The sequence below is a fragment of the Schistocerca piceifrons genome, chromosome 2 (assembly GCF_021461385.2).
Source record: "Schistocerca piceifrons isolate TAMUIC-IGC-003096 chromosome 2, iqSchPice1.1, whole genome shotgun sequence".
Lineage (NCBI taxonomy): Eukaryota > Metazoa > Arthropoda > Insecta > Orthoptera > Acrididae > Schistocerca > Schistocerca piceifrons.
Genome location: NC_060139.1, coordinates 356,465,440 through 356,483,393, shown reverse-complemented (window position 1 = coordinate 356,483,393; position 17,954 = coordinate 356,465,440). Strand labels below are relative to the sequence as shown.

Genomic DNA, 17,954 nt, shown 5'->3' with positions numbered 1-17,954 from the left:
GTACCTTTGTCTACACTGATGGCTCTCAGACTGCCTGTGCGGTCGGGTGTGCCTTTGTCATTGGCACCCGTGTCTTTTGATATCTGCTTCCGGCACACTCCTCAGTATTTACAGCCAAGCTTTTTGCCTTGTACCAGGCTATGGAGTACATCCAGCAACACAGCCTTTCCAATTGTGTCCTCTGCTCAGACTCACTCACTGCCCTCCGAAGTCTATGTGCGCTGTACACTGCTCATCCCTCAGTAAAGTGGGTCCAGGAAAACTGTCACTTGCTCACTCTTCGTGGAGCCAGTGTCATGTTTCTGTGGGTCCCTGGTCATGTCGGTCTGCAGGAAACGAGGCTGCTGACATTGCTGCCAAGGTTGCAGTCCTCGTACCTCAGTCTGAGAGTACCTATATTCCCTCCAATGATCTCTGTGTTGCAGTCTGTCAGAATGTGGTGTCCCTTTGGCATTGCCAATGGTCCTCCCTTCATAGGAATAAGCTTTGGCTTATTAAGCCTCTCCCAGCACCTTCAATGACCTTCTCTTGGCACTCCCACTGGGAGGAGATTCTTTTAACTCGGCTGTGTATTGGGCACTGCCATTTTAGCCATCGTCATTTGCTAAGGGGTGCTACCCCACCATTTTCTACACATTGCGCCCAAATTTTAACTGTCCGTCACTTCCTGCTGGAATGCCCCTTTTTTAACAATTTACGCTCCAGCTTGGGTTTGCTGTCTGATTTATCATCCATGTTAGCAAATGACGTGCGGGCTGTCGACCACATTTTACTTTTTATGTGCCAAAGCAATTTGGTAATATGTCTTGTCCGTTGCAGTTGTTGTGACATTGGAATACATGGATTATAATCATCCAGTATTTGAGAATGAGAGCACTTGGCAAGTTCAGTTTCAAACGTTTTCTCAATGTTTCCTGACTAACATACTTTACCTCAAATATTTTAACATGTCAGTTGATTTGTGAAGTAATCAGACATTTGAAGCAATTTTATACATAAGAGTTTGATTCCATAAAGACTTGGTGGGTTTACTGGTTGCAGAGAATGACTTTTAAGTGTTGTTTCCAGAACAAATGTTTCACACTGCAGAGGAGTGTAGGTTGTTCTGATCCAGCAAACAATTTTAATCTGTCAGGTAGTTTTGTAACAGATCCTGTTTACAAATTTTTAAGTTTTATATGATAACTTTATGAAATTGTGTACTCGGGTTCATACAGATGTCCTTGTTCATGCCGCATATTGTCAGCATATTGGTAATTTCATGTTCACAGAGTTGTGTTGCTATAAAGAAGCAAAGCACTCAGAATATCAAAATTTGAACAGTAAATTGCCAAAGCATTTGTAACAGGTTCTCTCAGTTTATCACCACGTTGGAAAGTTGTTGCACTCAACTTGTACTCGGAACCAAGAGCTGAATGAAACCTGGAGTAGAAAACACCAAAATACTTAATGAGACCCAGAATCTACATTAAAAGGATGAGTCAGACGTCATGGAATGGAATGAGTGTTCATAGTAATACACACACATAGTGTGTGTGTGTTGAGGTCAAAATTAAGTCTGATTACAAAGCTATCTGGACGTAATGACACTCAGTGAACTCGAGTTCATTGTATGTTTTTTACCAGCTTTCTGACTCTGCAGTGGCAGTTGTAGAATCTTTCAAAGGAAGTCTACATTGAGTAGTTCGGAAGTACACTCATCATGCAATATTAGTCAGAGGCAACTATAATATACAAAAGTATAAATTGAGACATCTATGGAGTCATTGCACACCTGACAACTTTCTGAAACACAGTCTCTGAAATATGTCATGAGTAACTAGTTGGACAACCTATATGCAATGCTAACATTTTGTACCTCATACTACAAAAAGTTGTGACTTTATGAAAAGTGTCTGTGTAGAGACTGGAGTTAGCGATCAAAATGTCATTATAGCCTTGATGGTTACTAAAGTTAACAAATCCGTGAAAAAAGCTAGGAGACCATGTTGGATAAAGCAGATAAATTGTTGTTAGTAACCTACTTAGACAGTGAATGGATATAATTTAGTCCCAGTATGGACATGGAAATTGTGGGCAAAGTGTGAACTGCCAGTCACACTCTGGGGGAAGTAAGGGCTAAATATGTGGAGTAAGAATGGAAAAGATAGCCCTTCCCCATCTGGTTTTTTAATAAAATTCGGAAACTGCTGAAGAAACAGATTGATGCATTCACAGTTCAAAAAAGGACACACAAATGTCGACAGGTGAAAGCTGATGGAAAAAGATCAATGCATGAAGAATACAGCTACTTTCACCATCATATGTTTCACCATCATATGTCGGTGAAAGATCTTGCTGAGAATCCTAGGAAATTCTGGTCTTATGTAAAATTGCTAAGCAGGTTGAAATCTTCACTCCATCACTCATTGATCATTCTGGTATTAAAAAGAAGACGGCAGAAGAAAAGCTAGTGTGTTAAATTTTGCATTAAAAAAAATCATTTGAGCAGGAGGACTGTACAGATTTACCATCATTTGACTGCTGCACCATCTTCTGTAGTGGATGTAGGAAATCTATATCTCTAGTGTTAGAAAGAAATTAAAGTTGAAAGCTAATAAGTTGCTATGTCTGGGTGGAATCCTACTTCAGTTTTAGAGAGAGAAGTCTGTGGCATTGGCCCCTTGCTTGCCTTGCCTGTTTTGTATGTTTCTTGCCCAAATTAAAGTCCCAGGTGACTGGAAAAATGGACAGAAGTCTATTTTATACAAGAAAGATCTGCAGAATTGCAGAACAATATCCTTAATGTTGGTTTGATGCAGAATTATTGTGCATATTTTAAGTTTGAATATAATAAATATCTGTGAGATAATGTTAACAAATCGGCAAACATTTAGAAAGTATCACTCATTCTAAACTCTGCTTGCCCTCTACTAGCACATAATCTTGCGAAACATGAAGATCAACCAGCAGATTACTTATCCCTAGGTGTCTCGAAAAATATTTGAAACAGTGCCAGACAGCAGATTGTCAATAAAGGTCTGAGCATATGGGATAGGTCTTAGATATATGAGAAGCTGTAACATTTTTTAGTATTAGAATCCAATACGATGTCTTGTATGGCAAGTGTTCCTCAGACGCAAAGTTGTTATTGGGAGTGCTCCAGCGAAGTGCGATAGGGGATTGCTCTTGTTATCTGTATACATCAGTGATCTGTGTGATAGGACAAGCAGCAATCTGAGACTATTTACTGATGGCACTTTAGTTGTTTGGGAAAGTGCCATTGTTTAGTGAATGTAGAAGAATAGGGGATGACTCGGTTTTAATTTGGTGTTACAAATGGCAGCTTGCTCTACATGTGGCAACATGTAAGTTAATGCAGATGAGTAGGAAAAACAATTCTGTGTTGTTTGAATAAAGTGTAAGTGGTGTGCTGCTTGATGCAAGTCAGCTAAATACCTAGACATAACTTAGCAAAGTGACATGAAATTGAAAGTTGAAGGGAAGGAAAATGGTGGACTCTAGTTTATTAGGATGATTCCAGAAAAGGGTTGCTCATCTATAAGGGACATTCAAAAAGAAACTAGCCAGAGGCATAATTACAGAAACGAGGACCTGTATGTTAGAAGTATTGACCCTGGCTGTTGAGACACTTGTCCCACTCTGACACAAGGTGGTGAATGGCTGTCTCATAAAATTCCCGGGGCTGCGATGTTAACCAGTTCCGCGTACACAGCTGGATGTCGTCATCTGAGGTGAATCGTTCGCCCCTCAGTGCCTTTTAAGGGACCCAAAACTGGCGTAATCACTGGGAGAGAGCTCCGGACTGTATGGAGGGTGGCCAAGAAGCTCCCATTTGAATTTCTGCAGGAGTGTCACGACTGGGGAGTGTCGGAGGACCGTTGCTATTCACAATATACATAAATGACCTTGTGGATGACATCGGAAGTTCACTGAGGCTGTTTGCGGATGATGCTGTGGTATATCGAGAGGTTGTAACATTGGAAAATTGTACTGAAATGCAGGAGGATCTGCAGCGAATTGACGGATGGTGTAGGGAATGGCAGTTGAATCTCAATGTAAATAAGTGTAATGTGCTGCGAATACATAGAAAGAAACATCCCATATCATTTAGCTACAATATAGCAGGTCAGCAACTGGAAGCAGTTAATTCCATAAATTATCTGGGAGTGCGCATTAGGAGTGATTTAAAATGGAATGATCATATAAAGTTGATCGTCGGTAAAGCAGATGCCAGACTGAGTCTCATTGGAAGAATCCTAAGGAGATGCAATCCTAAAACAAAGGAAGTAGGTTACAGTACGCTTGTTCGCCCACTGCTTGAATACTGCTCAGCAGTGTGGGATGCGTACCAGACAGGGTTGATAGAAGAGATAGAGAAGATACAACGGAGAGCAGCGCGCTTCGTTACAGGATCACTTAGTAATCGCGAAAGCGTTACAGAGATGATAGATAAACTCCAGTGGAAGACTCTGCAGGAGAGACGCTCAATAGCTCGGTACGGGCTTTTGTTGAAGTTTCGACAACATACCTTCACCGAAGAGTCAAGCAGTATATTGCTCCCTCCTACGTATATCTCGCGAAGAGACCATGAGGATAAAATCAGAGAGATTAGAGCCCACACAGAAGCATACCGGCAATCCTTCTTTCCACGAACAATACAAGACTGGAACAGAGGGGAGAACCGATAGAGATACTCAAGGTACCCTCCGCCGCACACCGACAGGTGGCTTGCGGAGTATGGATGTAGATGTAGATGAATGACCCCATTGGTGATATTGCCCGGTCGTTTTGGTTTGATCGCTTGGCAAAGGGTGGTCAAGGTTTGTGAGTAACACTGGGCATTGAATGTTGTCCTGTGCTGCAGGAAGTTAATCAGAAGAAATGAATTTTTGGTTCCCATAAAAAGCCTGTTCCAATAAAAAGCCTCTGAGGGGCAAATGATTCACCTCGGACGACGGCGTCCAGCTGTGCATGCAGAACTGGTTAACATTGCAGCCCCAGGAATTGTTTGAGACAGCCATTCACTGCCTTGTGTCACAGTGGGACAAGTGTCTCAACAGCCAGGGTCAATACTTCTAACATAAAGGTACTGGTTGCTGTAATTATGCCTCCGGCTCGTTGATTTTTGAACACCCCTTAGATAAAGGAGACTGAGTACAGAACACTTGGGCCACCCAGTCTTGAGTAGTACTGGAGTGTTTGTAATGCTTGCAAGCTCAGATTAAGTTGGAAGGCCAATTGGAAATCGCCACTGTGTTCCTCATACCCCTCCATCACGCTCGTTTCCTTGTGACGTGGTGCATCATCTCTGCTGTCAGGAAACATAAGTCATGAAGAGGTGTAGATGGTTTGCAACCTGTGTTTGATACTCCTTGGCCATCATAGTGCCTTGCACGAGCTTCACTGGACCCATGGTGAAGGCATGCAGAAAGACTCTGCTGCCCCAATATACATTTCATGTAGGTACCATGAATACAAGTTAAGAGAAATCAGGACTCGTAGACTTTTCCCTTGTTTCATTTGCAAGTAGAATAAGAAAGGGAATGTCTAGCATTGGTACAAGGTACCATCCACCATGCATTGTATGGTGGCGAACAGGGTATGTAGGTAGGCGCAGAAGGAAAGAGTAGGAACAACATAATTTTGTGCTATATTGCTATATGGATCATAAGGAAAGATGAGAACATAGCTGTCAGTCACAAGTCCATTAGTTTTTTTATTATTCTTGCATATCCAAATTTCATCTTAAGTGCTAAAATACAAGGAAATTTACATAAAACATTAAGCAAAACATGTTATTCTCAAAGAATTTTGAGTCAACATACGTTTTGAGTGAGTTATAATCCAACAAACTTCCAGCAGTACATGTCACTATATGACTTGATTGATGTGCAGACAGAAAGAAACTAAGGAGTTTGTTCACACCAGGTTCTGCAGTGTCAGTTAGTGTCATGTTGCATAACTAATACCCTTTATATTCCAAAAACTGGCTGACTCAGTTTCTTTCCGATGTAGTAGTTTAAAACTAATTTTTAATAAATAAAATCAGCAAGTAAATTTGTGTATCACCTTTAAAGTACATAAAAAAAAATGCTGAGTTACAGTGTGTTTATTCATATGATCCATCAAATTTTATGCCAAAGATCGTTAATTGGGCAATACAACTGTCCCCTACAGAACTGTTAAATCACATTCGAAATAAAAATTTAAAAAACTTTGTCTTTATCTTGATAAATAATAGTTACATACCAATTGCAATTTGTCAAAAGTTGTATGAAGCAATTCACGATCTTTTGCATAAGGTTTGGTGGACCACTTCACCACTAACATAGGAATAAACGTGTTGCAAATAGGCATTACTTGATGTATTATAAAGGTGATATGCAAATATACTTGCTAACTTTATGTAATGAAAATGGGTTTTAAACTTCTATATTGGAAAGGAACTGGATTAGCTAGTTTTTGGAATATAGATAATGTTGCTTATACTACATGACGCAGACTGGGCTGGGGCTGCTGCACTTGTAAATAATCCCGTCAATTTCTTTCTGCCTGTACACCAGCCAAGTTGTATGATGAGATGTACTGCTGGGAGTTTGTTGGATTATAAATCACTCAAATAGTATGTTGACTAAACTGGATGAGTTTTATTGGATAGTGTGATGTTTTATGTATTGTTTTGTGTAAATTGGTTTTGATTCTGTAATTTCCTTGTATTGTAGGAGTGAAGATGGCTATTTATAGCTGAAATCTGGATATCCAAGGTTAAAAAAAAATGGGATTGTGATTTATTGCTGTATTCCAGTCCCTTCCTTACAATAACATACAATCACTGTGGACAACGGTTCCTTATGAAGTTAAAATTGGCAATATAGATTGGGTGTAACAGCTGAGGCAGGATTCTGACATAGGTACATGGGGCCTCTTGCATTTACCACTGTAAGATTTTTTACACATCACTTAAAAGTTAGAATGTGTTGGCGGAATAGCTCCTAGATTGTGCACTTTGATGACGTTTTCATTAACGTTGCCTGAAAGTAGTAATAACCTTAACATGTGTTGTATATCTTTGGCTGTGATTTGTTATAAAACTTATCACATATTTTTATATCTAAAAACAAAGATGATGTAACTTACCAAACGAAAGCGTTGGTATGTTGATAGACACACACACACACACACACACACACACACACACACACACACACACACAATTCAAGCTTTCGCAACCCACGGTTGCTTCATCAGGAAAGAGGGAAGGAGAGGGAAAGACGAAAGGATGTGGGTTTTAAGGGAGAGGGTAAGGAGTCATTCCAATCCCGGGAGCGGAAAGACTTACCTTAGGGGGGAAAAGAGGACAGGTATACACTCTCGCTCGCGCGCGCGCCCCACACACACACACACACACACACACACACACACACACACACACACATCCATACGATAAATGTCTGCTTGTGTCTGTATATGTGCGGATGGATATATGTGTGTGTATGTGTGTGTGTGTGTGTGTGTGTGTGTGTGTGCGCACGCGCGCGAGTGTATACCTGTCCTTTTTTGCCCCCTAAGGTGTCTTTCCGCTCCCGGGATTGGAATGACTCCTTACCCTCTCCCTTAAAAGCCACATCCTTTCATCTTTTCCTCTTTCCTGATGAAGCAACCGGGGGTTGCGAAAGGTTGAATTTTGTGTGTGTGTTTGTGTTTGTTTGTTTGTGTGTCTATCAACATACCAACGCTTTCGTTTGATAAGTTACATCGTCTTTGTTTTTAGATATAATTTTCCCACGTGGAATGTTTCCCTCTATTATATTCTTATCACATATTTTACTACATTAGTACTTCATTTCACTGCGAATAGATTTATATTTCCAAAAATCAGTCAACATTGTTCTTGTAAACCTTGCGTTAAAACGCGAAAAAACTTTAAATTACTCCTTATAGTTCTGGAGTTACTGTCAGTCCTTGTAAGAAACAGTTAAAATCTGTTTCTTTCATGTGGGCAAATTTGAGATAAAAACCATGTTGTCTGAAATGTTAATATCATGTACACCTGCTTTGAAGAACTGTAACATTTTTGGAACTTTTCAGTGAATGTATCTAGATATGACCATATGACTTATAGAAAGAATACATAAAGTATGTCAGTGTATCAGTACACAACCTCACCATTGTTTCACTTACAGTGCCACATTTCTCTGTTTTCAGCCATTAATACTTCATTTTAAATGGGTTTAGGTGCTAGTAAAACTGCCAAAATGAGTGATACTGGAGTAGGTGAACTTGTCAAAAATTTGATTGCTAGTGATGCAGTTGTGATATTCTCGAAGACATACTGCCCATATTGCACAATGGCGAAGGAGGTAAGCATTAATTCTTCAGTTCAATTTTAAAATAAATAACCACAAAATCTTTTTTATTAAAAAAGATTGAAAAATCACCTTAAAATAATAACTTTCAAGTGCATTTATGTTTATTATATGAGGCTGCCATAAAATATTTCAAAAAATTGTTGCAGTATTGCTTTGAAGTGCACTATATATACAAACATTCCTCATTTATAGAGAATCTGTACGCATCTAACTTATCTCTCTTGAAGGTCATAGCAAAATTACGTAAAATATGAGTTAAATGACATCCTACTGTATCTCAGTGTGTTGAATCTGAACTTGTCAGTTATGTAAGAGAAAGCTGACCACATGTCCTGTAATCCTTCCACTCTGTGATTATACACTGATCAACCAGAAACTTATGGCCACCTTCCTAATAGCCAGTATGTCCATCTTTGGCATGGGTAACAATGACTGTGCAAAGTTATTATTGGGAGTGCTCCAGCAAAGTGTGATAGGGGATTGGTCTTGTTCTCAATTTTCATTTGGTGTTACAAATGGCAGCTATCTTTATGTATGGCAACATGTAAGTTAATGTAGATGAGTAGGAAAAACAATTCCGTATTGTTTGAATACAGTATAAGTGATGTGGTGCTTAATGCAGTCACATCGGATAAATACCTAGACATAACTTAGCAAAGTGGCATGAAATGGAAAGTTGAAGGGAAGGCAAATGGTAGACTCTAGTTTATTGTATGGATTCCAGAAAAGGGTAGCTCATCTATAAAGGAGAATGAGTGCAGAACACTTGGGCCACCAAGTCTTGAATAGTATTGGAGTGTTTGTGATGCCTGCAAGCTCAGATTAAGTTGTGAAGAAGGTATCAGGATTCATCAGTGCTCTGCCACTATGCCAATGTCCAGTGCTGATGGTCATGTGCCCATTTCAGTTGTAGTTGTTGATGTTGTGATGTTAACATTGGCATGTGCATGGACTTTTGGCTGTGGAGCCCCATCTTCGGGACTCTTTGATGCACTGTGCATCCACACACACTTGAACTCTGCCCAGCATTAAAGTCTAATGTATGTTCCACTACAGTTTACTGCCTGTCCTGTTCTACCAGCCTGCCCACCATATGAAGTCTGATATCTGTAATTAGGGGACACCCCCCCCCCCCCCCCCCACAACATGACATCTGGGTGTAGTTTCACCTTGATTTCACCACATGTTGAAGACACTCACCACAGCACTCCTCAAACACTCAACAAATTTTGCAGTTTCCGAAATGCCCTTGCTGAGTCTCCAGACCATCACATTCTACCCTCTGTCGAACTCAGATTGTGCACCTTCCCTCTTCTACACACAGACAGTACACTCGCTGGCACTACATGCACCATGCATGTGTCTGACTAGCAGTTATTCCTTGCCAGGTGACACTGATATTGCCTGAACTGGTTTATATTGATAGTAGGTTGGTGATCATAATGTTCTGGCTGATTACTGTATGTATATAGTATAGAAATAAAAATAAAGTGAGCTTATTGGTTCAGAAATTATGAAACCAGATTGAGGGTGGGGTATGCTAGTTTCCGAAACTTTCAAATCATTGAAATGAACAAAATGAAATGCAATTAACTATTCTGTTGCAAGCAAGCAAGACAGATAGAGAGAACCTGCAAAATTTTGACAAAATGGTAGAATGGTGAAATATTTTAATAAAATGCAGTCTCCAGTCCAATACAAGATAACTAGTTAATCATTTGATTGCATGAGTAACAATTATTAGGCCTGTATAGTATGATGGAAATATGTGCAGAACAAAGTGAGTGTAGTTTACACGAAAATCTAGAAAAGTTTGCTTTTAATCTCAAAGTAATTTAAAAAGGAAATGACTGAGTTTGAAATAAACACAAATAGTGTATGCAGTCTAGTGAGATTTAGGCTTTCCACATTAACAGTGGAAAGACATTGTCATTTACTCTTGATTACTGAACTTCTCTCCCTCCCCTGGGGCTCAAAGTCCCTTTTGTGGATACGTGTGTGGCGCACACAGGGCCCTGAGCTATTGCAGTCTCCTTCCTTTTTCCAGACTCCATTACACACAGTCCCTGTTCCTCTTTCTCACTCCTTGCTCCTTTCTCCGTGCCCCTCCTTTCCCTGTTGGTGGACTTCTTTATATCGACCTGGCTATCCTCCCGGCTTTGTTTTGGTATGTGCTCTTGTTCAGTCTGCTGCTTCCATCTCCTTTTTGGCGTTTTTGGTCCCCTTGGGGTTTGACCTCCATTTCCAACGTTTCCCGTTCAGTGTGAGCCATTTGGGGTTGAACTCCCAACCTAGTTTCCATGGTGCAGGCTCCTCTCCCGCTCCCCTTCCTTTTCCCCTTGCACCCTGGTCCCCTTCCTGCTAGGTCACCAGCATGGTAGCCAGTCCGCGTGGCGGGGATGTTAAGTACCCTCATGGCTGAGCCCCCTGACAACACAGGGATCACACTGCTAGTATCTGAGTTGTTAACGCCTCGTGTATGCCAAGGAGTCAATGCTCATCACCTTGGGGCATCAAAATTTCTGGAAATGGCCACTGTGCCAGATGGCCCTTGTTGTAGCTGGGTGGCGCCCACGGGGTGAGCCCTGGTAAGAGTGGGTGGTCCTAGGGCAGATGCCTTGCACATGAAGTGACAAAAGGTTCAACATCCTGGCTATTCTGTGGCCGTCTCTAAGAGTGATAGAAGACTTGACACTCCTCCTTCTGATCCTTCGGCTTTCCCCTCCCTGGCCACCCCCTGGGAAGAAGGTCAAGTTCGCCGGTGGGTGTTGAAACCTTCCCTTGGTACCTGGTTTGTGTTGGGACAGATGGCGAAAGTTTTGCCACAACCAAGTCTTTGTTTTTTGTGGAGACGATTGAAGATAAGTATGGCGAAGTGGAATCCATGAGTAAAATGCAGTCCGGTTCTTTGCTCATAAAGACATCTTCTGCTGCCCAGTCTGGAGCCCTGTGTGCTTGTGACCATCTCGGTGACATCCCAATCTCTGTCACACACCACCAATCTCCAATCTTTGAACTCTGTACAGGGCATCAGTTTCCACCGGTATCTTCTTCTCCAAACTGATGAGGAGCTCTGTGAAAACCTCGAGCGGTGAGGAGTTCAATTTATCCGCCATGTACAGTGAAGCCCTAAAAAGTATCACACAGATACAGGCGCCTTTTCCTGGTCTTCGAATGTGATACCCTCCCAGAGAAGGTCAAGGTGATGGTATATCGGTGTGATGTAATACCTTACATTCCACCACTTATGAGATGCTTTAAATCCTTACAGTTTGCCCACATGTCTACCCACTGCCCCAATGATCCCCTCTGTGGTGACTGTGGGTGCCTCCTCCGTGAGGAGAGTGCCTGTGCTCCCCCCACTAGTGTGTGTAAATTGTAATGCGCAGCATCCTCCACGCTTGCCAGCATGCCTGGTGTATGTGACAGATTCAAGAGTACAAGACCTTACATCGACTTACCTACACTGAGGCTTGTTGAAAGTATGACCGTCTCCATCCCGTGCCTGTCACTTCTATTTCTGCTTCAGTTACGTCCATTCCCCCGCCTACCCCCTTCTCTTCCCAGCCCCACCCCATTCGCCCCACACCTTCCGCCTCCCTCTCCCTCTCCCACTGCCCCTCGCCCTCCCCATCAATACCCATACCCACCCCTTCAGGTGCTGCTCCCCCTCCCCCGCCAGAGAAGTGCTCCTCTTCTTTGGCAGCCGCCAGTACTGGAGCTCCCTCCTGGGACTCCTCTTCCTGGCACCCCCTTGAAAGGCGATCTGCAGTTCCACATCGGCTGCGCTATCCACAGCCGGTGGGGGCCAATATGCCAGGTGCAATTCCGTGCCCAAACTCACTGCAGTCTTCCTTCACAAGGGAAGCAGCAGAAACACAAGAACAAGGGCGAGGCCCCTCTAGTACCCCTTGAGGTGCCACCTTCCCCTCCTCCAGCCAATGAACCAACAAGAGTCTGACCCCACCTATATGGACATTACCCCGTCCTTATCGGTGATGGATGGCGACTCTGCGGCATGACTGGCTCCAGTCCGTTTGCTTCCCATTAGGACTCCAGCTTGAGAATTCTCCAGTGGAATTGTAACGAATATTTGCACCACCTCCCGGAGTTGCAGCCCCTTCTTTCCACCAACTCTGCTGCTTGCATTGCTCTCCAGGAGACCCATTTTGTCAATTCTTTCTCACCCACCCTTCATGGGTTCCACACTTTGTTGGAACTGAATTGGCCCCTTGAGGGCTTCTGGTGGTGTTTGCACTTTGGTCCACAAGGACATTGTTAGTAAATGGGTTCCCCTCCATACCACTCTGGAAGCAGTTGCTGTCAGGGTCCATCTGGCCACTCCAATCACAATCTGTAATCTCTACCTCCCGTCTGACAGGCCGCCCACACCCCTTGCCCTAACCGCCCTTCTTCAACAACTCCCTTTGTACTTCTAGGGGACTTAAATGCCCACAACCCTCTTTGGGTAGTCACATGACTACTGCCCTGGGCAGGACAGTTGAAGCTGTTCTGGCAGGGCTTGACCTCTGTCTACTAAACACCAGCACTCCCACACACTTTAGTGTGGCACATGGCACTTTCTCTGCCATTGACGTCTCCTTCTGCAGTCCCGGCCTCCTTCCCTCCATTCAGGAGGATGTCCATGATGACTTATGTGATTGTTTTGACCTTCCTTCATTGTGTCTCGCACCGTCACCCTCCCAGGTGGGCCTTCTCTAAAGCTGATTGGGGTGCCTTCTCCTCTGCTACCATCCCCCCTGTACTACCACACAGCAGTATTGATGAGTCTACACAGACTTTGACTGCCGCCATTCTTTCCGCAGCTGTTTCAGCGATCCCTTCTTCCTTGGGTTACCCCCATCTGAAGATGGTCTCTTGGTGGACTCCGGAAATTGCTGCGGCCGTAAAAGACCACTGCCGTGCTCTTCAAACACTTCAGGCAGCACGCTTCTACTGCTCTCCTTCTGGTCTTTAAATGATTCTGCACCTAGGCCCGTTACCTAATCAAATGTCAGAAACAGATTTGATGGGAATGATACATGGTTGCCATAGGACTGCACACCCCCTCTTCACAAGTCTGGACGAAACTCAGGCGAATGTTTGGCCATCGTCCTCCCACTGGTGTCGCATTTCTGTGCATGGTGTTGTCCTTACTCATCCAAACTTTCTCCCAGAGCATTTCGCTCAACACTTTGCCCAAGAAGTACTGGTGCTAAATTGTTCGCATTGACCCTGTGCCCATAGTCATGTTGTACAAATGGAGATGTCTTAATTATTGACGACGCCTTTGGCACAGTTGTTTTATTAATCTCCATTGCATGATGTAATTTTAGATTTTTTACTTCTGATGAAGGTATATTTATATATACCGAAACCTTGGTCAAGAATTTTAATAAATTTTTAACCTGCAACTGTTTTGGCTGTCATCCTTTATCGTGAAGAATTTCAACAGTTGCTGTTTCAGCCATGTTCAAAATCTTACTGGACTGTCCCAACTTAGCCTCCTTGCGATGGACCTTTAGCTTTCCTGGCTCATTACCGCTGGCGTTAGCTGACAGTGCCTCAACATCTGATCTAGTTTTACAATTTCTTCTTGATGAGGGTTTTTATCGCTTTATTTAAGGGTGGGACCTTCAACCTTATCGGTCGGTGGAGGGGATGGCAGGCCGTCTTGCTCTCCCCTTCGCCCCGATTGAACTGGCTTCGACTGGGCTTGGTGGTTCACCCCCGCCCTCTGCCTTCCCACTCCTTTCCTAATGGGGTCTGTTTTATCTTGAGTGTCTATCTTGTCTACCGGTGCTTCTTCCTTCATGCCCCTGTCATTAGTCACTTTCTTTCCCTCCTCTCATCTTCCACCTTATTCCTTCCTTCTCTGTCGATAGTTTGTAATTTTATGGCCATTGTAGTTCCCTGTTATAGTGTGAGGTTTTATCGGTTTTAGTTACTCCAGGGTCGGAGTGACTGATGACCGTGTAGTTTGGTCCCTTCTCCAACCAACCAACTTCACACCCATCATTTTTATAATACCATTGGAGCAATATCAAAATACAGCACAGCAAGCAAACAAAAACCACACAGATAATTGAACAGATCGATGTAAGAAAGTGCTAAATTTCAATTTGGTATTAAGATTAGTCTGACCACAGAATCAGTTATCTTCAAATGCACCACAGCTGGTAACAATCTGACAAAGCTGAAATAGTAGGAAAAATGTATTTCTGTATACAAGAATTGTGCAAGGACTCTGTGTGGTTGCTGATGGGAGTTACTCAGTCTATAGAAGATGGGAGATGGTTTGACTTAGGACCTATATTCAACTTACGATCAATATTCATGCTATGTTAAATTTTAATGTGTGCTATGTAATCTGTGAAGGTTGTATAGTTTTATATTGCTTAGAAAGAGAGAGAGAGAGAGAGAGAGAGAGAGAGAGAGAGAGAGAGAGAGAGAGGGTGGGGGGGGGGGGGGGTCCTCGTATATTGGAGGAGATCCAAAGTATAAGAGATGTTCAAAAAGAAATGAGCCAGAGGCATAATTACAGAAACCAGTACCTGTATATTAGAAGTATTGACCCTGGCTGTTAAGACACTTGTTCCGATGTAACGCAAGGCGGTGAATGGCTGCCTCATAAAATTCCCAGGGCTTTGATGTTAACCAGTTTTGCACAAACAGCTGGAGGTTGTCATCCAAGGTGAACCGTTTGCCCCTCAGAGTCTTTTTAAGAGGACAAAAAATGGTGTAATCACAGGGAGAGATGTCCAGACTGTATGGAGGGTGGCCGAGAACCTTCAGTTTGAATTTCAGCAGGAGTGCAGCGACTTGTTGGCTGTATGAGGCTTTGCATTGTCGTGGAGCAGAATGTCCCCATGGGTGAGATTGCCTGGTCATTTTGATTTGATCGCTCGGCGAAGGGTGGTCAAGGTTTGCGAGTAACGCTAGGCATTGACTGTTGTCCCGTGCTGCAGGAAGTGAATCAGAAGGGGGCCATCTTGGTCAAAGAAGAAAGTCAGCATAACCTTCCCTGCACTTGTGTGGACGACCCTCAGCTGTACATGCGGAACTGGTTCACATCGCAGCCCCGGGAATTTATTGAGACAACCATTCACCACCTTGTGTCACAGTGGAACAAGTGTCTCAACAGCCAGGGTCAATACTTCTAACATAAAGGTGCTGGTTGCTGTAATTATGCCTTTGGCTTGTTTCTTTTTGAACGCTGCTTACACAATTGTTCATGGAAGGAGATCAGTGATATGAAGAAGCCATTCTTGTAGATCATACACAATGTCATAAAAGTGAGTGACATGGAACACACTACTTACACAGTCTCGGGAAAGAGATGATTTGCAGGGAACAAACTTACCAGTGCGGGTAGGTGAAGAAGTTAAACAGAAATTTTTCTGGTGAAAAGCCTCGAACTCAAACAAGGAAATGGTGGATGAAGATGTTCTTGTACTGGGCAGATAAAGATATGAGTTATATCTGACTTGCTTAAATATATGTATTAGTTCCTAAAAAATCACTTTGCATAGAGCAACACCCATATGTTGAATGGACTGCTTCCAATATTTTGACCATATTTTGCAGTAGTCAGTACTCATAGAAGAATGCTGTCAAATTATCTTGGGCATAATTTGTTTCTTGTTCTTCTTTAGGAGGGTACTGGTGATGTGGAGCAGAGAGCAAATGTTACCAACAAGCATGTTATAGGAGATAAAATGCTGTAAAAAATGTTGGTCACAGTGAGAGAAAAACTCTAATAGTTCTGAAACGGGTGGGTGTGCTGTGACTATTTAGAGTTAACACTTACGTCCATGGATTCAAAGCAAGTAATATGTGTAACTGAAACATGGAGACACCATGAGTAGATTGTTTAGTTTCCTTGTGACATTGAAACAAATGTAGAAATATATAAATGAAATATTTTCCCTGCACATTGGAGCCAGAGCATGTGCTGTAGCCCAGTAGCACGCGGTTCAACTGCTTTAGGACTGCTAGCCTTCCTCAGCTGGTGCGCATGTGACGTAGATTGAAGTGGCTTGTCCTCTCTGCTATTCTACAGCTCTGAGGCCACGTGACTAGGCCACGCAATAATGCACACTGCCAGCTGTAGTGCCCATGAGACAACCAGACTATGAAGTATGTCAGCATTTGCCCTGAAGTATTCACCTGATCTAAATCATCTGAAGAGACTCCCATTACTTCCTCCCTCCCAACCCCCACTGCCCCCCCCCCCCCCCCTCCCAAATGTGTGTTGCACTAACTATGGCTGCAGCCGTATTTTGCTTTAGCATGATCAATCACATGAACTGAGTTGTCACAATACTAGAGATTTAGTGAAAAATAATTAAAATATATGCCAAACAGTTGGAAAGTCCAAGATAGAATAACAGTTATATGAAAAGGGTAGTGTGTGACTCACTTTATTGAGGAGGTATTGAATTGGCAACAGGCCCAGTGAAAAGACTACCAACCATTTAAGACTTTGGAGAAAAAGATCCTCTGAAATACAAAACACACCCACACTCACAAAGCACAACACACACGAACATGGCAGCTCTCTCCAGGTGCTGGGACCCGATTTGTTGGGATGGATGATGGGGTTGGGGAGGGGGTGGGGCAGGGAATGTAGGGGGCCAAAAGACTAGTAGGTGCAGTGGTGGGATAGAAGGTGTGTATAATGCTGGATTGGGAGCAGGGTAGGTGATAGTTAGGTGGAGGGCAGGGACTAGCAAAGATAGGGAGAATCCAGATGGTGCAGGCAGTGAAGCTGTCATTGAAGTGAAGCAGATCATGCTGGACAGGATGTTCAACAACTGGGTGGTCCAATTTTCATTTGACCACAGCTCAGTGGTGGCCATTCATGTGGGCAGACAGCTTGATAGTTGTCATTTCCATGTAGAAAATGCCATAGTAATTGCATCTTGGTTTGTAGATCAGATGGCTGTTTTCATAAGAAGCCCTGCCTTTGATCGGATAGGAGATGCCTGTGATAGGGCTGGAGTAGGTAGTACACTCTGATTAAAATCACTTTGTGATTGATAGAGTGCATTGCTGGCGGGCAGTGTTGCTGGAATGTAGCCAGCCACACTGCAAAGCGTGCAGCATCTAACCTACAAAACCAACAACATAGACTTGACCCTCGAAAGTAAACTACGGTTGGCTGACGGCTGGCCCCTACTACTTACCTTGCTGAAACTTCAGTAACAAAGTAATTTTAATTGGAATATAGTGGGAGGATATATGGGACAGGTCTCACATCTAGGCCTATTGCAGGCTTAAGAGACAAGGTGTCGGAGTAGGGATGGTTAAGAGTATTGCATTAAGTTCGGTGGCCAGCAGAATGCTTCTGTTGAAGTGTGAGGAGGATATTTCTCATTTCAGGGCATGACAAAGAGGTAGTTGAAACCTTGGCAGAGAATGTGATTCAGTTTCTCCAGTTGTGGGTGGTACTGAGTCATGAGAGGAGGCACCTTTGTGGCTGGGCAGTGGGCGTGTTGGAGGTGGTAGGTGACTGGAGAGACGAGGTTGGGAGGGTAATATCGAACTGTGAAGGCCATAATGATGCCCTATGCATATTTA

At 43.1% G+C, this 17,954-nt stretch overlaps 1 protein-coding gene across 1 annotated transcript in view; it reads left to right on the top strand.

Annotated features, from left to right (window-relative positions):
- LOC124777644 (glutaredoxin-like) overlaps positions 1-17,954 on the top strand; it is a 73,942-nt gene that overhangs the window by 21,976 nt on the left and 34,012 nt on the right. The window contains 1 exon segment of the mRNA XM_047253121.1: positions 8,209-8,363. Coding sequence (XP_047109077.1) covers positions 8,229-8,363 — 135 coding nt within the window. The 5' untranslated portion in view covers positions 8,209-8,228.